Raw genomic sequence first — 27,807 nt, 5'->3', positions numbered from 1 at the left:
GTAATTTTATCATTGGGCATCCCAATTTTCTTTAGAATAGAGGTTGACAAACTTTTTCTGTAAATGACCAGATGGAAAATATTTTAGGCTTTGCGGGCTACATCTGGTCTCTCTCACATATTCTTCTTCGTTTTCCTTAAAAAAAAATTTTTTTTTTTAATGTTAAAACCATTCTTAGCTGAAAGTCTGTACAAGAACGGCAAAGGCCCAGTTTGGCCAGAAGTCTATAGTTTGTCTTACCTAGTGGGTAGAAAAACAAAGTGAAGTTAAAGCTGTAATTGGCAAAGGATCAGCAGTCACTCGTAGTGGTCGTTTGGCATATGTGTTCAACATGATGACTGAGTGGTCTTGTTTTGTCTAAACTCATCACAGTCAGATGCATTTGATGTTGATGTTCTGTCAAACTCTTTATATTTGATAGAACATATGGGCCCAGCTGTTGGTGCCAATCGATCTTGGATATCAAGGACAGCTTTTCTCGAGGCACCTGGGGTGCTCAGTCGGTTAAGTGTCTGCCTTTGGCTCAGGTCATGAACTCAGGGTCCTGGGATCAAGGCCCACATTGGGCTCCCAGCTCAGCATGGAGTATACTTCCCTTTCCTTCTGCTCCTCCCCCTGCTCATGCACCCTCTCCCAAATAAATAAATAATCTTAAAAAAAAAAAAAAAAGAGAGAGAGCGAGCGAGCTTTTCTCTTTGTGAATAGATAGAAAGCTGTACTGACTTCTGTCAAAACTATTGTCCTGATTGCCTATCTCAAATGCCCTACTAGATATGCACTTTACAGGGTGCCTGGGTTGCTTGGTCAGTTGAACATCTGCCTTTGGCTTGGGTCATGATCCTGGCATCATGGGATCTAGCCTGGAGTCGGGCTCTCTGCTTCGTGGGGAGTCTGCTTCTCCCTCTCCCCATCCCCCCACTCGTGTTTGCTCTCTCTCCCCCTCTCTGAAATAAATAAATGAAATCTTAAAAAAACAAAAAAAGATAGATACATGCTTTATAGCAAAGAGTTAAACAGGTCTTTGTTCTGTGTTAGCCCTTGTAGCACAATGAAAAGTTGGTGACATTGGAATTTGACCGCAAGTTTAATTCCAGTGTCACCAACTAATAAGTGTAGCCTTGTTTGTGTCATTTGCCCTTTATTATTTTTTTTTTTACTTTTTTTTTTTTTACCTTTCCACTTCATCACTAATTAGAGATAGAGATATTTTGTGGCAAAGGCAATATATTGAGAACCTGGGCTCTGGAATCAGACTTCCTTGGATTAAAAGCCCCATTTATCAACTGTATAACTTTAAGCAAGCTACTTAATCTTTTGGTGCTCTCGATTCTTTATATGTAAAATGGAGATAAGAACGTACCTGCTTCATATGGGTGCTAAGGAAGTTCAATAAAAAAATATCTAGAGTATTCCCAAGTAAGCTGTTGTTTGCTAAATGAGTTTTTATATGTGAATCATTCAAATGCAGTATCTGGCAAGTCAATAAATATGAGTTCTCTCCTCCTCTTCCAAAGTGCTTTTTGATAATCTCCTTGGGACCTGGCAGAGTGTTAGGCCTATTGACCTCTTTCTTCTTTAATGGAGAGAAAGGAAGAAAAGGATGTCTTTTTTAGGCTCCAGCTGCCTTCATCCTAAGTCAGACCTACAGCACTGTGAAATTCTTAGTGATTCTTGGGACTTTTTCCTTTACCTTTTTTCTTTTTTCTTTTTTTTTTCTCCTCAGTTAGTTGGGACTGCTACATCCACACCTTCACAATCAATCCCTTTGTCAGGCTCTTCTGATCTGAATTCTACTACTTCCATGACCATTCATGAGAACGTGATCCCTTAAAAGTTAACAATATCCTTCTTGTGAATCTAAGAATCTATATGAGTTCCTATTCGCTCACAAATGTCCTCTCTTAATACTGACTTTACCCTTGTTTGTTTGTTTGTTTTAAAGATATTGTTTATTCATTTGAGAGAGAGAATGGAGCAGGGTGGGGCAGAGGGGAAGGGAGAGGGAGAGAGAATCTGAAGCAGACTCTCCACTGAGCTCGGAGCTCAAGGGCCTTATCCCGCAATCAGGAGATCATGGCCTGAGCCAAGACCAAGAGCCAGAAGCTCAACCAACAGAGCCAAGCAGGCGTTCTGACGCTGCCCTTTTTTTAGAAAACTTTTTCCTTCCATAAATCTACCTGTATTCTCTTGTGAGGATTCCCAGAAAAGAAAAAAGATATATTTCAAAGGAAAACAAAGGAGTTTCAAGAATACTGTTGAAAAACTGGCACTTGAAATTAGAACATGGATGTTTTTACTGCTTGCTGCCTCCAGATAGTGTGTGATCATTAGTAGGTCAGACAACTGCTCTAAGCCACTCTGTTCTTATCTTTTAAAATGGAAGGACTAGGTGCCTGGGTGGTACAGTTAGTTAAGCATCTGACTCTTTGATTTTGGCTCAGGTCAAGATCTCAAGATCGTGGGATCGACCCCTGCATTGGGCTCTGTGCTCAGTGTGGTGTCTGCTTCAGATTCTCTCTTCCTCTCTTCCTGCCCCTCCCGTTCATGCTCCCTCTCTCTTTAAATACATAAATCTTTTAAAATATTTAAAATGAAATGACTGAGTGCTGTAAAAATTCCCTGCAGAATGGATTCTAATTTGATTCATTGATTTGTATAGTTAGTGATTGGCAAGGTTCAGGAATTCTATAGAGAAAAGGAATTTGAGGCTCATTGAATTTGAACTTTTGTTTTTGGGGAACTATAAAGACATAAGTAATTTTGAACAAACAACTAATAAAGAGTTGAACAATGTTCTTATCTTTGCTAAAACAGTTGGATATTGTAATAGTTCAGGGTTTTCCAGAGAAACAATATATGTATGTTTTCTTAGAAGGAATCAGCTCATGGGATTATGGAGGCTGACAAGTCCAAAATATATACTGCTGATGTCCCAGCTCAAATGCTGTCATGCAGGAAAATCCAGTGTTCCAGTAAGAAAGCCATCAGGCAGGAGAATTCTCTTCCTTTGGGGACAGTCAGTTTTTTGCTCTATTCAGGCCTTCAGCTGATTGGACAAGGCCCACCCACATTTTGGAGAGCAATGTGCTTTACTCGGTCTACTAATATAAATGTTGTTCTCATTCAGAAATACCCTCACAGAAACACCCAGAATAATTTTTGAGCAAATATCTGGCATCTTATGCCCTAGCTCAAGTTGACACATAAAATTAACCATCACAAATTTTTTTTCCAGAATTGAGTTGAGCTATGAAAATGCACACAATGTGTGTCTCCTAGCACAAATTTTATTGATAATTGTTTCAGGATGCTCCAAGAAAAATCAGAGATCTGTTGGAAGTGAGGGAGGGTGAGGGAAGATGATGGTCTCATCTCTATCTGGTTGGTTACTGGTACAACACAAGAATGAATTTTTCTAACAAGAATGAAGTATCGGATTTCCAACAGGAAGAAGCTTCAAAGCCCAATTCAGTCAGAACTTTCACACCAGCAAGAATGTTTAATGACTAGTGTTTGCCAAACAAAGAAAAGAAAGGAGGGGGGAAGAAGTAAGGCACATGACAAAACTGGATTTGTTGGTTTGATTGCTCTTTCAATGCAGAGTTTGAAATATAGAACAGAAAAACTACTCATGTTTGTTTTTTTAATCAGCACATTAAAATAAAGAACATGGCTAAATTCCAAATCTGATTATATCAAAAGTATTTTAATAGAAAGCATGTGATATCTTTTGTCTTCTCCACTGCCTAGAGCCTCTTTCTCTTTCTTCTTCATTTCCTTCGTTTCACCTCCCCCTTGTCTAGCTAATTCTAACTCTCGTTGAAACCTTGAATTAGGGGCACCTGGGTGGCTCAGTGGGTTAAGCCTCTGCCTTCAGCTCAGTCCATGATCCCAGAGTCCTGGGATTGAGCCCCGCATCGGGCTCTCTGCTCAGCAGGGAGCCTGCTTCCTCCTCTCTCTGCCTGCCTCTCTGTCTACTTGTGATCTCTGTCTGTCAAATGAATAAATAAAATATTTTTTTAAAAAAGAAACCTTGAGTTAGAAGGTTTACCTTTTGGTATACCTTCCCTATTACTCAAATTCAACCTAGTTTGCCCTCTTATGTGTTCTAGATTTTGTGAATGCTGGTACCATTTCTATATTATTCATTGCAGTGCCTGGCATATCATGGGCACATAAAATGTGCTGAGTGCAGGAAAACAAGAGTTTAACTCCCATCATTTAGCGATGAGAGACTGAATATACAAATGGACAATGGCCAGGCTATATATGACAACAGAACTCTGACTCACAACCTTTGCAACACCAAATCCAGGAAGCCAAACTATAACTGCAGCAAACAGCCAAAACAATCAGGACTTGGTTAATGACTGCCAGCTTCTCAATTTTTGCCCACACTTGTGCCTTAGGATTAACCAGAAAAAGCCAGATACGCTCCCTAATCCCATGTCTTGCTTCCATTTAGCCTGTCTCCAGCTTCCCTATGGCAACAACCTCTAATCAGAGCACACCTGAAGCCTCTTTTTTTTTTTTTTTTTTTCCATGACAAAGCTTCCCACTCCCATGTCTGCCTTTGAGTTTGGCCAAAGTGGTAAGTGCTGACTCTCTTACTATAGCAAACTGTTAATAAATAGCCTCTGTTTGTTGTCATTTGGATAGTCTTCATTTACTTTTACAGTGGGAAATTATTTTCTGAGTGCAGACTGTTTTTCAGTTATAATTGTATCTTTTAAAAAAAATACTGTTTTCATTCTGTTCTATTTTTTGGGTTACTTTTAAAGTTATTTATTTTTTAGTAATCTCTATACCCAGTGTGGGTTCAAACTCATGACCCCAAGAGTAAGAGTCGCATGCTCTTCTGACTGAGCTCGCAAGGCGCCCCTGGGTTACTTTTTAAAAATTAGATTATTTGGGAAAACAAAGAAAAATGGTTTGTGGGAAAACATAGGAAATGCAATGAAATACATAAAGAGCCCATACTAATATTAATTTACTTTATATGAAGGCAAATAGGCACAAACACATAAAATATATGTGATGATAAGAATTATAAAAAGAAAGGAAAACATCACAATGAAATATTTTTGCTATTATCACTAAAGAATTTGTATCTTGAAGTTTTATTCATACTAACAGATTTTTAGTTTGAGAATTAGGCAGTTGCTTACTTCTGGAGCCCAGATGCTTAACATCTTTTCACTTGAGTATAACTTCAGGGTCATAACAAAATCATAATCTCTTTCTAAAGCATCACATTTTTATTCCAATTCTAAATGGTAAGAATGATGAAGAGTAATAAGCAATGTGTGTATGAGTATTTGAGATATAATTGACAAATAATATTGTATTCATTTTAAGTTGTATAATAGGATCATATGATATATGTATATATTGCAACTGTATGTTCTTAACATTATTTTTTGCAATTTAAAAGGAGATCAGACAGCTACTAATGGCTCTAAAACACTTTGCACATTCTGAAATGGAATTGTCAGAGGATCTAGTTTAGAGGAGCAAATGGTAAGAGGATTTTCTTTTCTGAAATGCTAGGGTCAAATACTTTCTTTTCTATGACTTGTAAATTAGAAACAGTAGAAATATTAGATTAATTATAATGAGAAAACTGTACCATATGAACTATTATCATTAAAATTACATTCTTTTTCAAAAGACTGCTATGAATTTGTTTTAATGACCACTAAATTAAAATTTTATATTCTGTATTCAAATATAATGAAACAATTCATGCATTTATCATTTATTTATTGAATATCTACAGCATGCTAGATCCTGTTCTAAAACCTGGGAATCTGGTGTGATCCAAATAGTTGAGGCCCCTGCCTTCATGGAGCTTACCTTCCTTGGGGGAACATAGATAATAAATACAAACAGATATAACATGTCAGGAAATGATAAATGCTCTGAAGGAAAATAAAGCAGTAAGAACTATAGGGAGTGCAAGATGTGTTAGCTATTTCATATAGTATTATCGGGGAAGACCTCTCTGATAAGCTGCTTCATTATATTCAAAAAAGAGCTGGAATGGATTGATTTAAATTTGATTTAAATTTGATTAGATGTCTTCCTAAGTGATTGGACTCTCTTCTCCCATATCATATTGTTGTAGAAACCATTAAACTTTAAATTAGCTAATTCAGTATGAGTAGTAAGATCATCATAATTTTCTCCTCTGAAAACTGTCAACCTACTGTTCTGACCAAATATTATTACACTTCCAATGTAAATTTATTTATACTGTATTTTGTGACATTTATTAATTTTACTATTTTAAATTTTAAATCATACAAAGTTTTAAATGTACAAATTTTTGTTTATTCCTGCAACTATAGTGAAAACTCAACAGGTTTTTATTTATTTATTTATTTATTTTAGTAATCTCTACACCAAACATGGGGCTCAAACTCATGACCCCGAGATCAAAAGTTGCATGCTCTTCTGACTGAGCCAGCCAGGAGCCCCCAAAACAACAGTTTCTTAAATAAATTTAGCATTAAACAAAGCAGATTTTCTGCCCTATCATGCCTTCATTCGCACAGAGAAGGAGACAATAAATACATATATACCCATGTACAAAGCCAGTTAGTGATAAATGTCTCAGAGAAAAATTAAGTGGAGTAAAAGTATTACTTTAGATAAGTTTATCAAGAAAGTCCTCTAAAATTAAGGGGAATTAGATTAGGTTTAAGGGAATTTGATTAGATGCACTTCTGTTGCATTGTTCCCTAATACTTTTGTATCAATCTTAAAAAGAGACTTGGTGGGACCCAACTATAGCTTTTTTTCTTTTTTTGAAACACCACTGAAATTTTTCAATCTATAGTCTGAACGAAATAATATTACTAAATTATGAACATGAATTTACTTACTCACTATGTGTCTGTATTAGATTTTGCAAGACATATCTTTTATTCATCTGCATCAATAGTTAAAACTCTCCATAATATTAGGCAAATTTTTAGACTCAAATATGATTATATTCTCCAGTAAAGCTGAAAACATAGTTCCCCCACTCATTCTCTCTCTTTGAATTTGTAAGAAAAGTAAGAATAAAAACACAACTTTAGCCTCCCTTTGACGAAAAGAAAATAAGGCTGGACAAAGCAACATTGACCTCTCCATAGAGATCAAAAAGACAAAATTTCAGAATGCAAAGGTTAGGAAACATCTATCGCAAAATGCTATTTGTTCAACACCAGATGGCACTCTGAGTTAGTCATAAATTTGTCTAGTGCAAGGCTTACAGACCTTACAGACCCAAGATCTTTAAAAAAGTAATTTTCTCACACTTCAAAAGAAAACATATGTTCTGGTCTTATTATTCCAAGTCTATTGACCCAAAGACTTAAGAACATACATTTTATGGATATAGAAACGATATAGAAGGAAGGAGATAGGGGTGCCTGGGTGGCTCAGTGGGTTAAGCCTCTGCCTTCAGCCCAGGTCATGATCTCAGGGTCCTGGGATCAAGCCCCTCGGATCGAGCCCCACATGGGGCTCTCTGCTCAGCGGGGAGCCTGCTTCCTCCTCTCTTTGCCTGCTGCTCTTCCTGCTTGTGATCTCTCTCCCTCTGTCAAATAAATAAAAATCTTAAAAAAAAAAAAGGAAGGAAATATGCTTGGTAAAAAATAAAAAACTTGTTAGATAAATATTTTCGTTAGAATATACGGATGCTATTTCTTTAGTGAATTGAGCTAGTAAACTTACCACATTTTTAAATAGAACTTCCCCTAATCTATGATGTATCTTTCATTTCCTTCATAAATACATACAGAACATTCTTAGTTCAGGAATATCCTGCTCCCAATTCTTCCGTATAGATATATAATGCTATCTAGTTTTCCTTCCCCTGTTCACTGGGCTTGGAGCATTTAAGTATATTTCAATTTGACACTTAAAAATTCTGAAGAAATCCTTAGATAATCCTTTCCATTCCTACTATTTTGACAGATATTCTACCCACCAAAGTATTTTTTATTCCTTTCATTCTTGAATTAGGAACCTGAACTATATGCCTTCTGAGTATATGAACGTCAAATAATATCAGACACCTCTATTTGTTACTACTACCTTTGTTTCCATAAAAAGACCAGATAGGTCCTTGCAGTATAATAAAAATGTATATTTGGTTTTAACTTTTTAAAAAATTTTTAAGGTTGTTTTTGTTTTTAAGATTTAATTTTTGGGGTGCCTGGGTGGCTCAGTGGGTTAAAGCCTCTGCCTTCGGCTCAGGTCATGATCCCAGGTTCTGGGATCGAGCCCCACATCGGGCTCTCTACTCCGTGGAGAGCCTGCTTCCTCCTCTCTCTCCCTGCCTGCCTCTCTTGCCTACTTGTAATCTGTCTGTTAAATAAATAAATAAAATCTTTAAAAAAAAAAAAAATTTAATTTTTAAGTAAGTGTGGAGCCTGAACTCACAACTCCCAGATCCAGAGCTGCACCCTCCATGAACTGAGCCAGCCAGGCACCACTATACTTGGTTTTTCTGTCCCTGGCTCCTAAAACCTTTGGAATTTCCTTAAGGATTGAGGAGTCTTATTATTCATAGCAAGTCTCTTTCCCTTGTACCTGTGTTTATGGTGATTAAGTGATTCTTGATGTCCCTTAGTTTCAAGAGAGGAGCTGACTACCCTTAAGGAACTTCCAATTCTCCCCCCATCCTCTACACTTTACACTTCACGGGAGGGGAAGGCACTGGTGATTGAGTTCAAGCACCAAGGGCAAATGATTTCATCAGTCATGCCTAGCAATGACACTTTGATGAAAACTCCTGAATGACAAAGTTTGGGGGGAAGCTTCTGAGTTGGTAAACATTCATTTCCTGGGAGGGTGGTGCACCTGAGGAGAGTATGGAAGTTTTGCACCTGAGCTTGTTCAGCCTTGCCCCATGCATCTCTTCCATTTGCCTGTTTCTGAGTTGTATCCTTCATAACAAAGCTGTGATTGTAAGTATAGTATTTTCCTGAGTTTAAGGAGTTTTTCTTGCAAATTATTGAACCTGAGGGAAGGTCATGATAACACCCCAATTTGTAGTTGGCCAGGCAGAAATGCAGGTAGTTAGGACATCCTATTTGTGGCTGGTGTCGAAGTAGAGGCAGTCTTGTAGGACTGAGCCCTTAACCTGTGGGGTCTATACTAACTCCAGGTAGTTTGTGTTAGAATGGAATTGAACTGTAGAACACTCAGTTGATATGAGAGCGTTGGAAAATTGGCTGTTGTTTGGAAAAGAAAGCAGTCCTTCTTACGTCTTCCTATGAAACCACGTGTTTTAATTTTTGTACTTTTGTACTTGTTGAATGAGAAACTTTATAGTGATAAAAGGTTTATAATAAATTACAGTAATTATATTTTAAAGATTTATTTATTTATTTTAGGTGGGAGGGGCAGACTCCCCCATGAGCCTGGAGCCCAGTTCGGGGCTGGATACCACAACTCATGAGATCATGACCTGAGCAGAAACCAAGAATCAGATGCCCAGCTGACTGAGCCACTCAGGTGTCCCTTCAGTAATGGTTTTAAACTAATGTGATTTTAATTATAGCAGCAGTGTATTTGGGAAACAGACATAAAGGAGAGACATTGTTTAGTCTAAAACAATGCATGGGCACACCTAAATTTTTTTACCTTTTCAGATGGGGGCATTGAACAGTGATTTCAAACTAAAAATATGACACATCTTTTTTTAAAGATTATTTATTTATTTATTTGACAGAAAGAGACGGAACACAAGCAGGGGGAGTGGGAGAGGGAGAAGCAAGCTTCCTGCTAAGCAGGGAGCCTGATGTGGGACTTGATCCCAGGACTCTGGGATCATGACCTGAGCGGAGGGCAGACACTTAACGACTGAGCCACCCAGGGGCCCCAAACTATGACACATCTTTATGAACCATGAATTTTACACCATGTTCAAAAAATTGGAGAAAAGATGGAGTTTTATCTCTTATAGGCAGGGACCTAGCCTGTATCTTATACCTGACCAGTGACTGACATAGTAAAGGATGAATGAAGTAATAATGGTAAAACAAAAACAGAAAATGACTATAACACAACATTCACAGAATTTAACAAAATACCCAAGACTTTAATGAATATCAGGATTTCTCCAGGCTATTTTAAGTATTGTTATTGTAATAGGCTAAAACATGGTCCTTACCCCAAAATATACAGGTCAAATCCCTGGAACTTGTGAATGTTACCTTGTTTGGAAAACTGACTCTTTGCAGATGCAATTTAATGAAGGACCTTGAGATGAGAGCATCCTGGATTATTCAGGTGTGGACTAAATCTCATCATCAGAGACAGAGGAGAAGGCAAAGGGAAGATATGGGCAGAGTGTGAAGTGATGTGGCCATAAGTCAAAGAAGCCAAGGAGCACCTGGGGCCACCAGAAGGTGGAAGAGGAAGAAAATGAATTCTCCTGTATCGTAGCCTCTAGAAGGAACATGACGCTGCCAGATTTTGGATTTCTAGTTTCCAGAACTGTGAGAAAATAAATTTCTGTTCTTTCAAATCTGTGTAATTTGTTACAGCAGCCTTAGGATACAAAGATAATAGCTGACCCCTGAGGGCTCACAGTCATGCTCTTTTTAGAAAAGTTTTTTTGGAAGAAGAATTTATAAAGGTTCCCAGGAGGCTAAGGTCCACAGGTTGGACCCAGTATAGAGGACCTCCCATAAGTGCCCTTTCAAGTGAAAAGATTTCTTAATTTATTGATCTTAGCAGTGTTTAAAAAAAAAAAAAAGACCACAGGTCCAAAATGGAGTCACTTGTGCTAAGCTGTTGTCACCAAACTGAGAATACTTAATACCTAACCTAATTGCAGTTTTAGCCTTTCCTAGGAATATAATATTAGTAGGTTAGTTGGGAATTTCCTACTTATTTATTTATTTAAAGATATTTATTTATTTATTTGACAGAGATAGAGCACAAGCAGAGGGGGCTGCATGCAGAGGGAGAGGGGGGGAAAGCAGGATTCCCACTGAGCAGGGAGCCCCATGTGGGACTCGATTCCAGGACCCTGGGATCATGACCTGAGCTGAAGGCAGCCGCTTAATTGACTGAGCCACTCAGGTGTCCCACTGGTTGGAAGTTTCCTGGTGAGAATCAGTGAGGTTATCTGCTTAATAGACCTTTTCTTCCCCAAAGATAGGTGGTATTACCTGAAATATCCCTTTCATTTCGTATGACTTCCTGTCCTACCTCCTCGCTGCCTTTTAAAGTCTTCCATTTTGTACAGCATCTTAGAGCTCCTTTCTGTTTGCTATATGACATGCTGCCCAATTTATGGATCATTGAATAAAGCCAGTTAGTTTCAAATTTACTCAGCTGAATTTTGTTTTAACAGTAGCTTTCAACCCTAGGCAGGGGATAAACCTGTTCTGAGGTTTAAAAAAAAAAAAAAAGGTATGAGCTTTACTTGACAATTTAAGAAATAAAAAACAAGTTGAAAGAATATCTAAAGATATGTTAATTCTTCTTTTTTTTTAATAAAGATTTTATGCATTTGGGGCCCCTGGGTGGCTCAGTCATTAAGTGTCCACCTTTGGCTCAGGTCATGATCCCAGGGTCTTGGGATCCAGCCCCGCATCAGGCTCCCTGCTCAGCGGAAGCCTGCTTCTGCCTCTCCTACTTCTCCTGCTTGTGTTCCCTCTCTCACTGTGTCTCTCTGTGTCAAATAAATACATACAATCTTTAAATAAAAAAAAAAGATTTTATGCACTTATTTGACAGAGAGAGAGAGCGAGCACAAGCAGGGGGAGCAGCAGGCAGAGGGAGAAGGAGAAGAAGCAGGCTCCCCACTGAGCAGAGAGTCTAACTTGTGGCTTGACCCCAGGACTCTGGGACCATGATCTGGCCGAAGCCAGAGGCCCAAATGGCTGAGTCACCCAGGCGCCCAAGATATGTCAATTCTTTTAATTGTTCAGTCATGAAAAAAAAAAAGTATAGAACTCATAAGACTGTGTTTAATCATTTATTTTTACCTACCTATTTTACCTACCTATACAGGCTATCCCCTGTTGTGTTCACACCATACATTTAAGCAAACAGCCAGCAGGCAAATTTGTAAATGCATTATCATAGACATCACAATCATGACCAAGAATCATCAGTTCTGTAGCTACCCAATCAATGAAGCATAAAGAAATTGAAGGTTATAAATACATTATGCTTAATTCAGACATAACACTTTTGTTTAAAGTACTTTCATTTGGGAATCCCTTTTTCAAAATCTGTCCAGTGAATTCTGTACTTAACATAGGCTGTACTATATGGAAATTAAATTGTGACATGATTGTTTCACTTCATAGAGGCCTCTATTTTGTAAGACAGTTTACAGCAATAAGGTAAAATTTTATTTCTAAACAAAAATAGGGGCACCTGGGTGGCTCAGAGGGTTAAGCCTCTGCCTTCGGGTCAGGTCATGATCTCAGGGTCCTGGGGTCGAGTCTTGCATTGGGCTCTCTGCTCAGCGGTAAGTCTGCTTCTCCCTCTCTCTCTGCCTGCCTCTCTGTCTACTTGTGATCTCTGTCAGATAAATAAATAAATAAAATCTTAAAAAAAAAAAAACCCCACAGTAAATTTCCTAAATAGCTATCTTTGATTCAAAACAAAACAAAACCCCACAACACTACAGATTACATATCTTAAATTTTTAATTTTGGATTTATGAAGAGTGACTTTACACCTTTTGGGGTATTTGTTTTTATAACTAACTTTCATCCTTCTATGAAGTAATGAAACAACTCACTTGAAAATAGGGGGGAAAAACCCATCATAAACAGACGTTCTAATTTTGTAACCTGGTAACACGAATCTTAAACGTAGCTAGTTGAATATGAAGGATCAAAAAAGGTCTGGATTGTTCTAATAATTGTTTAGAATTTTAAAAATACCATATTTGCCCTCTGACCTTAACAAATAGATTTCAATGTCTTCAGTAAATAAATAAAGACCTACGCCCCCCCTTCTTATATAGTGACGCACAAAGGCCTGTCATTACCACGAGTGGCACAATGTTGTCCTTAGCACTCATCTATTTTCACAGCCATAGCAAAACACCTCCCGGCCAGTTCAAGTTTTATTTTCTAATTTCATTTTCACTTATAAACACAAATTTTGTTTTCTTTGGAAGGAATGTTCTACGTTGGATTACTTTTTTCTTTTAATTCTGGATGTAAAATCTAATAATCCCACGATTTATACGGGCTGTGGATCAGCAGCCCAATTTTAAGATGACATAGTTAGGCTCTTACTTCACCGGCAGAAACACCTGTCTGACCGGAAGTTGTGATGACGCTACTACCTTCATGTAAACATCCCAGGCATTTCGAGTGTTTCTTTCGGACAATCATTTTTTTTCTCCGTTTCGCCAGAATGTCGGCCACAGTCCCCACGCGTCGTTTCCACGGGCCCGTGGGCCTTTATGAGGGTCCCTAACACCCAAAGACAGGAGCGGGGCTGGGCGGAGCCCTCGAAGCCAGCAGGTGAGGCGTCCGCGTAGGCCTGGACGGCAGTTTAACCACTCGCGTGCCGCATTCTCCTCGCACACCTGCTCTGCGCCCTCCGGCCGCCGGGCCGCCTGCGTCGGGAGGACTCGCGGGTTCTCGCCGAGGAGACCGGCTGCGGCTCGGGCAGCCCGGCGGGGCGGGGAGAGGCGGGACCAGCCGCGCGGGGGCCGGGCGTGCGGAGGCAGAGCCGGCCGGCGGAGGCGGGCTTTCTCCAGCCGCGGTCGCACCCTTTCGGCTCGCTGCGTCCGGGCGCTCGGACCATGTCTTGGCGCCGCGCAGCGTTGCGGGGGACGAGGCTGGTTCGGAGCGGGAGCGGCTCGGCGGGCCGGTTCGGCGGGGTAGTGGGAGCTGCGGCCTCTGGGTACGGGTCGCGGCGGGCAGGACACGGGGGGTTCGGCGTGGCGCGGAAGCGCGTTCAGCGTGGCGCGGTGGCCTCGCAGGGGTCTGGACCGAGCGGTGGGCGCGGGCGCCTCTTTCCCCGACGCCGGGTGGGCCCTCGGAGGGCGGCGGGAGCCCGGGGAGGGTGGGCTGTGAATGATGCCCTAAGCCGCAGTGCCTTCCTACGGATCGTGTGACTCTTCCATCGAAAACACTCGAGTTGTGGTATTGGAGGAGCTTGGGAACCCCCCCCCCCCGCGCCCCGTCTAATAAATTGGGATTTCAGATAAACAGCGATTAATTTTTAGTCTTAGTTTATCCGAAATACTGAGCGGATTATATTTAGACTTGGCAGTTACTCGCTTTTTGTATGAAGTTCTAATGTAATCTATCGTTCTGCATTTTTATTTGCTAAACCTGGCAACCCTCCTGCAGGAAGTGAAGGGGGAGCTTCCTCCTAAAGGACCCAGTCTTTGAGGATGGGGACTGTGACTTACTCATGTAGATGTCGCCTCTGGTTAGACCGAGGATTGCTTTCCCCGTGCTTCCGGCCTCCAGCACCAGGCCTGCGGTGGAGGACCCCTGGCCTGGGCTGATGGCTGTGCGGCCCTTGGGCCCGAGCCGGTGCTCCATGGTGGTTGTGACAGTTCCAGTGTCTGTGCCTGCCACTGCGCATCCATCCCTCTGTGTTGGAATCTCTTCCTTCCTACTTGGTTTGGTAACTCTGATCAGTTCCGCCAGACTGTAGGAACTGTTGATTACCTTTCTATTCTGAGCCGGTGACCCAGTCCAGAAGGTGCTGACCACGTGGTGTTAACTATTTGACTGACAGGTCCTTGAGCCCCTGATGTGTTTTTCCAATGATGTGCATCCCTGGGACATTTAGCCTTTGGCCTACTCAGTACATAGCAGGCGCTCCATGAATGTGGCATGGCTAATGGGTGCATCAGTGTTGAAGTGAAACTGTTCTTGTGCGTTTCTCTGTTGACGTCTCTTTCCTTACTAGGTAGTAGCTTTTGCCAAGCTCAGCCAGAATTGAAGGAGAAAGGTGCTTTCCAGAAACTTTTATTTGGGAGGGTAGGGGGTGATATTTCAGATCCAACTGCGACCTCCTCTCACTCCCCAAGATAACTTGGGTATGAAGGTTCTACTGGAATTCCTGCTTCAATAGCAAATACTGTGGTAGGCAGATTGGGGATGACGGTTAGATGCTGGATCAGAGATGGAAAGGACTTGTTTTCTTAGTTGATAAACCAGATAAGCTGCTGATTTATTACACCAGAGCACCTTCTTAGGTCCAGACCATGCCCATTGATTAACTTTTTTTTTTTTTTTTTTTGGTTTATGCTCCAGGAACTCAGCCTGCTTTTTTATAAACACGCATCCTCTGCCCTCCATCTAAATTGGTTGCAATCTCCCTAGCATGCTACTCCTAATCTCTTCTTGAGATAAGTACCCAGGCCCTTTTTGTTTTAAAGATTTCCTTGCTAACTGTTGGGAAGCAAGGAATAGTAGATTGTAAACATTGGGGAGTTCTAATGTTCAATGTTCCATTGGAGTAGTTCCCTCTTCTCTTTGTAATTACTGAAGGTCATGTTTGTTACAGGCAACCTTATTCTAACTGTGTGGGCATAACTATGTAGATCAGCCACTCATCTCCAAGGATAAAATGTAAAAAATCCATTTAATTTTTTTTTTTTAAGTAAGCTCCACTGTGGCGCTCAAATTCATAGTCCTGAGATCAAGAATCACATGCCAAACCAACTATGCCAGCTAGCTGCCCCAACATTTAAATTTTAAATGCTCTCGAATGAATGAAATATTTGGAAGGAGAAGTTTTTCTGTCAAAACTTGAATTTGGAACATAATCATGAGGAGACTATTTTTGAAAATATTTGAAACTTCAGTTCTTTATCTTATTCTCTCAATCTTTAGATATTTGAGAAATTCTCTTTTGAAGCCCATATTCTATGATTCTTTTTGGAGATTTGTAATTTTTCTCTAACTAGTTTACATCAGGATGTTGTATATGGTTTGGACAAGGCAATAGGTCCTGGCTGATTAAGAAAGATAAAGTGGATGGGGAAAAGTTCTAGGAGTAGGGAGAGAGATTTGATGATATAAAACTGGTCAATATTTTAGTGAATATATTCCTGTTACAATGAGTGCCTCCTTTTACAAGCTCCCAACAGCTGGGTTTTAAATAATACATACCTAGAGGGTCCATGTAATCAGGAAATGATAGTAATAGTGTTAAATGTTATTGAACATTTACTGTGATCAAGGCACTTTCTATCAATTCACTTATGTATTTATATTTTTTATTATTATTTTTTTTCTATCGATTCATTTAATCTTCATAAAACCCTTTGCGGTGGGAGTGACTGTTAGTCCTAATTTATGGATTGGAAACTTGGATCTATGAGTGTTGTGGTTGACATACCTTAGTTTCCTTAAAATTTTTGAAATTTTGTAGGTTCTCTGTGTCATAGTGTTCATGGAGACTTGGAATATTTTAATATAAAAATGAAAACGTGGGGCGCCTGGGTGGCTCAGTGGGTTAAAGCCTCTGCCTTCGGCTCAGGTCATGATCCCAGGGTCGTGGGATCGAGCCCCGCATTGGGCTCTCTGCTCAGCAGGGAGCTTGCTTCCCCCTCTCTCTCTGCCATCTCTGTCTGACTGTGAAATAAATAAATAAAGTCTTAAAAAAAAAAAAACTTTAAAAAATAAAAAAAAAAGAAAACTTGTAAAAAACTAATGGTCAGGTCAAGGTCAGTCATCAGCACTCTGTTTGAAATTTGGTATTCAAAAATAAGAGTGTGCCAGGCTTTAACACTAGGTTAATATGGTTTCACCAAATAATTAAGGACATTGGTAGGCTAGAGCAGCACACAGTCCCTTTTGGTTTTTGTAAACAAGTACTTTGTAAACTGGTATTTTTTTTTAAGATTTTATTTATTTATTTATTTATTTGACAGAGATCACAGAGAGGCAGGCAGAGAGAGAGAGAGAGAAGGGGGGAAGCAGGCTCCCTGCTGAGCAGAGAGCTGGACACAGAGCTCAATCCTAGGACCCTGAGATCATGACCTGAGCTGAAGGCAGAGGCTTAACCCACTGAGCCACCCAGGTGCCCCTAAACTGGTATTGTTGTACTCGTAGTAAGTAAAACTCTTTTTTTCTGTTTCATAGATTTGGGTATATATTTGCATATCAGGTTCTCATTAAATGAATCTCATTTGCTATATTATCATTAATGATTATCTTTAATGTTTAAAGATGCACTGCCTTTTAAAATTCTTTTTAGGATGGGGAACAGCACATCATCATCTTTGGGGAAGTCAGCAACTGCTCCTGTGAATCAGATTCAAGTGAGTGATGTGGGAGACATAGGAAAAAAACTTTCCTCTGTAGAAAAAGAATTGTGTTTTACACATTTAATATGCATATTCAATATCCTGACATAGTTTGGCAAATGAATTACTAAATGTGTACTTTAAAATGTGCTATCAAAATAATCCATGTGACAGTATAGATCATATTGGTAGCCCAAATTTATGAGGTTTATTATTAATGGAGTCTTACTCCCTCTAAGTTGGGTCTGTGAGGTTAGCTCCTCCTTTCCCTCAGACCTACCTCCGTCTCCTGTTGATACCATTCAGGCTGCCCTTCGCCAGGGATACTGTTTGATTTTGGCCTGGGAAGCTGCTTCACAGCTTTCTCCCCCAACGCAGAACTGAGTGTGCTGTAGTTACTTTATAAATGATCCTCTTAGTGACACCATTCGCTGCTGTTTACTGTTTTCCTCTCTTTCGCTGCAAAACCCAGTTAATTCTGCCTCAGAAAAACTTCTCTGGTATGGATGTTTTTCTTCCCTCACAGTCCAGAAGACACACTCATGTTTTTCTTTCTTTGTTCTTCATCACCAGCCACGACAGCATAGATAACATTTCTGCCTTTAATTTATTTCGCTAGAAAAGTATTCACTCACAGCTGATGAATGTAACAGCAATGCTAGAAACCTGTTGTGAGGGAATTTCCTTCTTAAAACGAGAATACAAAATGATGAAAATTTAGTTAGGTTGAGCCCGAGGGAGATGAGATGGGTTGTTTGAGACACTCTGGCCTGTTATCTTGAGTTTCAACTCACTTTGGAATCTCTTCATCAGTTTTCTTTTTTTTTTTTTTTAATTTAAGATTTTATTTATTTATTTGACAGACAGAGATCACAAGTAGGCAGAGAGAGAGGAAGGGAAGCAGGCTCCCTGCTGAGCAGAGAGCCCAATGAGGGGCTCTCAATCCCAGGACCCTGGGATCATGACCTGAGCTGAAGGCAGAGGCTTTAACCAACTTTGCCACCCAGGCGCCCCTTCATTGGTGTTTTTACTGCATGTCAGCACCCTGGATGTTCAGTTCTCTATACACGATGGTCTCAATGTGCCTATAACCTGAGCGGGCATGGTGGAGGAAAGAGCACTGGCTTTGGTGTTGGGACAAGTTGGGTTAAATCCTAGTGTTGTAAACTTCTCAGTCTCAATTTTCTTATCTATGATATGGATTCATTCATGTATCTCTAGTATGGCTAACTTTCTCCAAGGCAGACTTCTGTACTGAATATTAGGAGTAAACAGAAGAGAAAGTACAAAAATAGACCCACTTGCAGAGAGCTAGACTGTGCTGTAAAACCCTTCTGACACCCAAGGATGGATGTAACTTTAGAATTACTTTGCCTGGGTACTCTACTTTCTTGATTTTTGGCTTTCATCTTGAAGGTGTTGCTTATGACCCACATAAGAACAACATAGATGCTTGGGTGCTAGACTTATCTATTCAGAATCCCTTGAAGGACCTGGACATTCATATATTTAGAAACAAAAAAGAAAACAAACCTCACAGCCAATGCAGATGCATAGGAAAATCTCAAGGTCTTTGTGATAAAGGCCTGGAGAGTAGTTTCCAAACCAGGCTGATACTAGAATCCTCTGGGAAGTTTAAAAAAAAAAAAAAAAAAAGCTTTTGACTTCTGCCTGAAACCCTTTGAATCAGCATTTCTGGTAGTAGCTTTTCCAGGAACAAGAATATAAGAATGTCTTAACAATACTGTAATGACAATGACAGTTTTTTTTTTTTAAACTCTAAAGATACAAAGGAAGGAGTGAAAGTTGAGGGGGTAAATTGTTTTTATATCTGGATCAGTGAAAGCTTTACATTTTAAATGGAAATCATATATCAGTCCTCACCATTAAAAGTTAAGGAAGGTAAGGAATTAGCTCCTGAACACCTACTGAGTATTTAAGAGGCAATGTAACAGAGTTACATTGGTCTGTAGAATCAGACTTGCCTGGGCTCAAATCTCAGCTTTCCAGGTCTTATTAGGTGAGGACTATGACTAAGTCACTTACCTTCTTCACTTTCCCCATCTGTGCCTCACTTTCCCCATCTGTAAAGTAGATACAATAATATGACCTGTCTCAGGATTATAGTGAGGTTTACATGAGCTGGTAAAGGTTAGGTGTTAAGAATTGTGTCTGGCATACAGAGATGTTTGCTGTATATGAATTGGCTATGGTTATTGTTGTTATCACTCTATGCTAACTTTGCCTCTGTTATAACCCATTTTTCCCCTAAAAACATCCCTTTTAAATAAATAATAATATTCTCAATCTGCAAATGAGAAAAAAGATGAGGGAGACTTAATTTGAGCACTGAATCATGAGTCTCCAAATCCATCCTGTTTCCACTATAATGGTTTCTTCCCAGAAGGTAATGTCTAGAATTAAAAAAAGTTTTTTGTTTGTTTGTTTGACTTCAGGAAACAATTTCTGATAATTGTGTGGTGATTTTCTCAAAAACATCTTGTTCTTACTGTACAATGGCAAAAAAACTTTTCCATGACATGAATGTTAAGTATAAAGTGGTGGAATTGGACACGCTTGAATATGGAAGTCAATTTCAAGATGCTCTCTACAAAATGACTGGTGAAAGAACTGTGAGTGTATCCTCTATGGTGTTTTTCCTTCAAATAAATGGTACCTGGGTCACCTACTGCCTAGGCCCTTATGTTATGTAAAGTGAGCCAAGCATTCTTTGTCTCATCCTCTGAGAATCTTTTTTGGATAAAGAAATGGCAGATCTGGGAACAAGATTCAGAGACTGAGAAACAGCAGAATTCATTATTTTATTTTTATTCTTGCCATATTTGTGTGTGTGTGTGTGTGTGTGCGCGCGTGTGTGTTGACTAGGAGGCTGGGGTGATGGTGTTGTCATGAGTGCTTGCCTGTGAAACTTGAAGATCCTCCTGGAGCTTTTCTCAAGATGAAATCCTTTCTCCCTTCGCTTAAACAGTACAGACCATGGGTCAGTCTTCAGCTACTGTGCTAATAGGATTGCTTTAGTTCTTCATGTTTTTAGATTTCTGAAATTTGTCCAACCATATGCATTTTTTCAGTGAAATGCATTGTCGGGAAAATACATAATATTGCCATTTTCCTTCTTGTTTGTATATGCGTGGAAGGTGTTTATAAATGATAATTGCAGACTGTGTTATTTTACCTTTTATGTGCCGTAGCAGTTAGAAGGAAAGGCTTGAGTGTCAGATTGCCCTGGATTTAAATCCTAGCTCTGTCATTTGCTATCATTGTGATTTGGGGCAAGTTCCTGTGCCTCATTTCCCTCCAAAATAAGGCTAAAGTTAGTACCTGCCTCAAGGCTTGTAAAGATTTAAGTACTTTGTGAAAGAGCTTAGTCTGCTGCCTGGCCCATAAAATTACCCAGAGTATGAGCATCCATTATTATTATGTGAAAGGTCTTAAACTTCTGACGGTAGAGTGACACCTGATCTTTTGTTTATCCAACAGGTACCAAGAATATTTATCAATGGAACTTTTATTGGCGGTGCAACTGACACTCATAGGCTTCACAAAGAAGGGAAATTGCTTCCACTAGTTCATCAGTGTTATTTAAAAAAAAGTAAGAGGAAAGAATTTTAGTTATGTAGGTGCTCATAACGTTGCTGGTAAAATGTCAGTGATTTAAAGTGATAATGCCTCATAATGCCTTTTAAATGTTTGAGGATGTTTTAAATATGTAAGTTGTCTTCCTGAAAAAGTTGTAAAACAATAAATTGCTGTGGAAATCTCTTCTTCCTACTTGCCAATTCTTGAGCAAAGGGGATGATATTTAAAACTACAGGGGTGAAATTGTATCAAAAGATAAGGAAAGGGGCGCCTGGGTGGCTCAGTCATTTAATGTCTGCCTTCTGCTCAGGTCATCCCAGGGTCCTGGGATTGAGCCCTGCATCAGGCTCCCTGCTCAGTGGGGGGACCTGCTTCTCCCACTTGTGCTCTCTCACTCTGTCAAATAAATAAAATCTTTAAAAAATAGAATAAAAATATTTTGGATACTTGATTAATCACATCCCTATATCAAACTTATCAACAAGAATTTTATTTTTTAATTTCATTTTATTTTTTAAAAATATTTTATTTATTCATTTGACAGAGAGAGGATGGTGAGAGAGGGAATACAAGCAGGGGGAGTGGGAGAGGGAGGAGAAGCAGGCTTCCTGCTGAGTAGGGAGCCGATGTGGGGGCTTGATCCCAAGACCCTGGGATCATCACCTTAGGCAAAGGCAGATGCTTACTCAACTGAGCCCACCAGGTGCCTGTTAACAAGACTTTTTTAAGTGTACTTCCTGGGAAGCATTTTCCTAGCTGATCCCACAGAGTCACTACAGCGGATTGCAAATTCTGGGAAGAGAAAACTCTTGCTCAGAGGTGGGAGGACAGTGCATTTTGAGTGAAGAACTTCTGCTTTCTGATCAAGATGGACCAAGGAATCTGGGACAGTTCTGCGGGAGACATCTGGTGGCTTTTTTGGCCATATGCCATCAATGATGCTTCATACATGGATTTATTAAACTGCCATTAGGAGACCTTGGTAAAGCAAGATTTTGAATTATTTCATTCTCGTGTGGTAAATTAGAACACTGGAATGGAGCAGAGAATAGCATGTCCTTTAGTCCTTTATTTTGCATTGTGCCAACGAGAAATTTTACATGCTTGCTATGTTATCTTCACCTTCAAGACCTCTTATAATAAACCTGTAATCTAGTAAGTAAAATGTTTCTCTGAGTTCTGTGAGCCATTCTAACAAATGAGTCGTTCCAGGGTCCTTGGAACCCTTAATCTGGAGCTGGTCAGTCAGGATACCAGGTAACAACCTGGATTTCAGATTGGTGCCTGAAGCAGGGTTTGAGGGGCAGTCTTGTAGGACTGAGCCGCTGCCCTGACATGCCCATTCCAGATAACCAATACTTACTTAGTTTTAACTGAAAGGAGCTAGTTACAAAACCTAGGGTTATGGGGGAGGGATTTGAATAGGGACTACAATAAACCACTAAATCCTGAGTGAAAGAAAATCATTCCTAGTACTTAAACAGTGATTAATACCTATTAGATCAAGACAGAGAAGTGTTCAAAACACAAATCACATTTTCTGGGTATGACCAGTAGGTAGGTGAATGTCTTGGAACAATAAATTCCTTTTTATATAATGAGTAATACCATCTTTCTTAGTATTTATCTTGGGAAATGGAAATAATGCAAATCACATCATACAGTGCTTAGTATAAATAGACTTTTCAATATGGAATGGCTATTACAATCACAGTGGCTCAGAAATATGATTATCTTGTGGACCCATCAGGATTTTCCAGTGTCCTAGTTAAGATTTTAGGGAGGGGGATTTCCATATCTTCTCTTTTCCCGTCTTAGCTTGGGCTGTTATAGCAAGTTTAGACAAGAAATATTTCTCAAATTTCTGGAGGCTGGGACGGCCAAGATCAGGGTGCCCGCTAATTTGGTTTTGGTGTGGGCCCGCTTTTTGGTTTGCAGATGGTCATCTTCTGTGTCTCTGTGGCAGGAGAGAGAGAAAAAAGCAAGCTCTCTTGTCTCTTCTTGCAAAGGCACTAAACCATCATGAGGGCTTCACCTTCAAGCACTAATGACCTTCCCAAAAGGGCCCCATCATCAAATGCCATCACACTAGAAATCACGGTTTAACATACAAAATTTTGGGAGACATTTACTCTGTAATACCATTCTTACAGTTTGATAAAAGTATAATACAAATCTAAGGCAAAACTAGGTATAAGTTACCTCAGCATCTCTTTTTCCAGAACCAAAGGCTAGAAGAGAATGGTGATCAGTTTAAGGTGATGTTATCTTTTTCAGTCTTTTTAATTTTTAATGTTAAGATTTAGAAGATAAACTGTTTACTGTAGCCTGCTAATATGAAAAAATTGACCGTTTCTCATTTTATCATTAATCAATTTATCCTTGAATTGCCCAAATATCTAATAGGGAAGCTAAAAAACTGTTGAGAAAAAAACCGGTCTTTTGTCTAAATGGATCTGGATTGTTTACTAATATTATAAAAAATACCACTTGAAAATAGATTTGAAGTCACATCTTCTTGATAAGGTTTATTATTGTTAAATATATTTTTTTTAACTTAAAAAAAAATTGAGACAGAAAGCGGAGGTGGGGGGGCAGGCGAGAGGCTCCTGAAGCAGACTCCCTATGGAGCGGGGAGCTTAATGTGGGGCTCAATCCCAGGACCCTGAGATCATGACCTGAGCTGAAATCAAGAGTGGGTTACTTAACAAACTAACCCCACCTGGCACCCCTTATTGTTAAGTATTTTTTAAGCCTAGTTTTCTTTATCCAAGAAGAAATGCATAATTTGTGATCTTACTTTCTCCATATAACTGCTGTCATCTTTATTTATTTATTTTTTTTAAGATCTTTTACTTATTTATTTGATAGGGAGAGATCACAAGTAGGCAGAGAGGGAGGGAAGCAGGCTCCCTGCTGAGCAGAGAGCCAGATGCGGGACTTGATCCCAGCACCCTGAGATCAGGACCTGAGCCCAAGGCAGTGGCTTAATCCACTGAGCCACCCAGGCGCCCACTGCTGTCATCTTTAAATAGAGAACTATCAGATCAACCAAATTTTCAAAGTTTTGGTAGGTATATTCTGATGTAACTTGCTTCTACTCCTATGTATTATCTGTATGCTCAGATCTTAGAAGTTTTCAGAAGTTATGGGAATTCAGAGAGAAAAGAAATGTCTGCATTGGCACTAAAACTTTTTTTGTTTACGTAATTGATTTTTGGTGTTAACATCACTTTTCCCAAGGGTAACTTTGAGTAATTTCTTCACAAAAGAAACCTGTTGAAAAACTTTTAGAATGTGCATTTTGGTTAAATCAAGAAATCCACGGGGCAAAGAGTCCTCAACCACATGTATTTTAAAGATATAGTTAGAGGCATTATAAGGCTAATGTTAATTATCAAACTAATTTCATCTTATTGAAATATTATAATAGATTACTGATAGCCTTAGATTTTATAAGGCATATTATAACCTTAAAATTCTTATTTCTTTAAAGAAATGAAAACCGGGGTGCCTGGGTGGCTCAGTTGGTTAAGTGTCCACCTTTGGCTCAGTTCATAATCCTGGAGTCCTGGGATCAAGCCCCGCATTGGGCTCCAGCCCCGCATTGGGCTCCCTGCTCAGTGTGGGGGAGCTTGCTTCTCTCACTCCCTCTCTCTCAAATAAAACCTCCGGGGGAAAAAAAAAAAGTGAAAACCATTATTTGATATGCATAGAGTTTATTTGGTGTATCTATCAGTTTCTACGTAATACAATTGACCAGAAGCAGTTCCCGTAATGTGCGTCGGCACTCACTCCATGTCTACAATGATGTACTCATTATGGTATTTTGCAAGGCGAGAAAAGGAAAGATTTCACAGTATCGATGAAAACTTTTATCATGAAACAAATTTAATACATTAGTATTTCATCCATTTTCTATCAGAAAACAGCAAAATTACATTGTTAGGTATAGGTATATTATTTACAGAAAATATGGAAGACTCAACAACGCATCAATGTTTATCAACAGTCCTAAGAAACCTCCCACCCCTTTTTTAGGGTCCCTTCCTTTGAAATGAAACTTGTATAAATCAAACTTTGTATCCTTAAGCACCAGCTTGACAATTTTAAGTTTTCTTTCAATTTTATAAAATATTCCTGCTTTAAAAGGCAAAGTGAATATAAAAATGTGAATGTAATTAAACAAATGACTGGCCTGGATACTTTTTATTGCAACAATTGCAATGTTTTACAACTATATTCACATCTTTCAATGAATTTGCCTACAGGCTTGAAACAAAGTATTTGCTTTTTGTCTTGAAAAATTCCCTCAAAAAAGTAACCATTTTTGAAACTGTACAACTCTGTTTTTCATTCATAGTGTTTAAATATGCAGCTTGGTCCTTGGAGATTATATTACACATAGTCCAGCTTCTTGGATAACTTGTTATACCAAACAATAAACCTTAAACAACCACAAAATATTACTGATGGTAACAGTTGTATACGTAGAATGTTATCAGTGTACCCAGATTATCCTATTAATAGGTACTGAAACTACTAATGTACTATCAGGTTTTAAAACTTAACAGTTAAATTTCCATTATGTAAAAACTAAAGCTCTGTAAGACCCTTTAAGTTCTGTACTTCAGAAACACTAACACTATTAAGGCATTACTTAATGAACAAGACCCTATGGAAAGTAACTATTATGCCTGTGGAGAGCTAGTCATATTTTAAGGCAGTCAGAAGATTCATTTTTTTCACTTTAAGGCTCTTGCATACTTAAATTTTATTCTATGCAGGCATTATTCTGTGTAATTTAAGTATTCAGTAAGTGGTAAATTACAGATATCAAAGCCTTTATATAAAACAAATGGACAGTTTAGTACTATAACACCTCTCCCCTAACCAACTTTTTAAAAAAGATGATTTCATGTATCTCATCCTTTTGGAGAATTTCTTCACTACCAGAAGCTGGCAATAAAGGAAGAAAATATAACTCAAATGCATTACAAAAATGTCATCTACTCATACCACATTATATATAGTCCATGTTTAAAATAATAGTGCAACAAACACATTTGATTACAATTCGTTAGTTGTTTAATATTTTAAACTTTATTTGGGTGTATATGGATTCTAAAGTTTACACTGCAAATAAAAACTAGTATTTAAACAAAAGTTCCAATATTCTATCAATTATATGTGGTAATGATACATAAAATAGCAAGGCTTTACCTTTTTACTACTCGTAACAATCCAAGTGTTCATTAAGTGAAACCAGCAGAAATATAGCTAACTTACTAGTTCTTTTGTTCAGTTTTCTGATAGCTTCTAAAAGTACAGAATTCTAAGTATATTTTAAAATTCAGTATCACTTGTGTTCATAAAATTAATATGACACATGGTGGTGCTAAATTAAAAAGCAAAGGGAAAAATCTCTGTAGGGTCAGAAACAACTTTTGTGTATTTTCATTGTATTTATGTAATTTATAATCATTGAAAATAATCACCTTAGTTTCAGTAATAGAATTTTGCAATGCAACTTCTCTAGTTTATATTTCTACCAATTTCCAATATAATTTGAAACTGTCACGGTTTAGGAAAATGTGTGTATTATAATTTTATTCAAACATATGCTTAACTATCTATATTAGATTTCTACATGAAAAAATATTGCCATAGAATTTTTAAATTAACTTCATAATTTTTCAAAAGCAAAAAACTTACCAATTAAAAAAATGTTAAATGTGAACACAAGTTATCGACAAGCTCTTGTACACCAAATGATGTATATGTAAGCTCAGTTAAGTACTTAGTAGATGAAAGATTTGAAAGTGGTTTTTATGTGGAAATATGAACATGAGATATGCTATTTTTTGAGTATTCAGTTAATTATTTTTCTAAGAGTGCTTTTTCTAAGAACAAAGTAGATCTGGAATTGCAAACAAAGGCTGAATAAACTTACTTAAAGGCCACAAAATTTTTGCAACCATCTAATGCAAAAGGTATATAATATAATTTGATTTGGAGAGAAAATAAATTAATCCAATTATTGTTCCAAGAGATCTGCCCATTATTAATTTGAAAAATATGATCTGAAATCTGCAAAGAGATTCATCCCAACTTTGAATATGGGTGATTTTCCTGTCATTCATTTTATTACCGAGGTAAGATTAGAAACAGAAGACAAAAATATCAGAATAAAGTAATTTTAAGAAAATGAACAAACAAAAAAATGAGGTATAATCTTCCAACAAGGAAGATTAGGAAGCCAATAATAGGGAAATGCTAAATAAAATCTGTACAGTATATATAACTAAATTTATAGCCTTTTTCCTAATTCTTCCCTGTGCATGTTTACATTGAGGTTATAGAACACTTCTCTAGAGGAGATATTGCCTTAATAAATCACCCCAAACCTATGGCATGTAAGTCTAGAATTTTTCCTTTTTGATAAAATTACTCTAAGGGCACCACTTTTTAAGAAATTTTTATCTGTGGGTATATAATCTTTAGGTTAAATTAGGGTAAGTCCAATAAGTGATCACAATTTCTTTTTAATTGTTGTTTAGATGTGCTTTTAAAATTTTTTTCACTTAACTGTCAGAGCCTCCAATTTATTTAGGAATTTTGCCTTAAATTTCCAAAATAATTTTATATCTTTTTTGCAAAATCTCCAAAGATGAGGGCAAATCCTGATACAATGATAAACTATCATTTGTAGATTTATCTGTTATTTTAAAAGGTTAATCAAATGCTTATTAATAGTGTTTTTTCATTTAGATAAGTTTAAGTTTTTCTAGGTATATCCAAATGGATGTTAAACTTGGAATGTGTTACTTTCTCTTGATCAGACAATAGTGACTTCTGAGTAAAAAATACTCACTTTCACTGTAAACATTTTTCTTCCATACCTTCCCACTCAGAATAGGAATGTTTTAATGAATTACTGAGCCTACTGG

General features: G+C 38.4%; 1 protein-coding gene across 2 annotated transcripts; it reads left to right on the top strand.

Moving 5' to 3' along the window:
* Positions 1–13,401: 13,401 nt before the first annotated feature.
* GLRX2 (glutaredoxin 2) lies at positions 13,402–22,018 on the top strand. 2 transcript variants are annotated; one of them, XM_080824284.1, is made up of 4 exons: positions 13,402–13,502; positions 17,209–17,272; positions 19,714–19,890; positions 20,759–22,018. In XM_080824284.1, exons 2-4 carry the CDS (start codon positions 17,210–17,212, stop codon positions 20,888–20,890), a joined length of 372 nt encoding a protein of 123 aa, XP_080680410.1. In that variant the 5' UTR covers positions 13,402–13,502; position 17,209; the 3' UTR covers positions 20,891–22,018. The 2 variants fall into 2 exon arrangements, with proteins under 2 accessions (XP_080680410.1, XP_080680409.1); XM_080824283.1 differs by lacking the exon at positions 13,402–13,502 and adding an exon at positions 13,702–13,887.
* Positions 22,019–27,807: the final 5,789 nt, after the last annotated feature.

Source organism: Martes martes, assembly GCF_963455335.1.
Source record: "Martes martes genome assembly, chromosome: 15".
Taxonomy (NCBI): domain Eukaryota; kingdom Metazoa; phylum Chordata; class Mammalia; order Carnivora; family Mustelidae; genus Martes; species Martes martes.
This window is presented reverse-complemented; position numbering and strand designations above follow the sequence as displayed.

Coding starts and splice junctions, on each gene's coding strand:
- GLRX2 (XM_080824283.1), top strand. CDS start 13,787: ATGTCTTGGCGCCGCGCAGCGTTGCGGGGGACGAGGCTGGTTCGGAGC. Junction 13,888..17,208: donor GTGGGAGCTGCGGCCTCTGG/GTACGGGTCGCG, acceptor AATTCTTTTTAG/GATGGGGAACAGCACATCAT. Junction 17,273..19,713: donor CTCCTGTGAATCAGATTCAA/GTGAGTGATGTG, acceptor GTTTGACTTCAG/GAAACAATTTCTGATAATTG.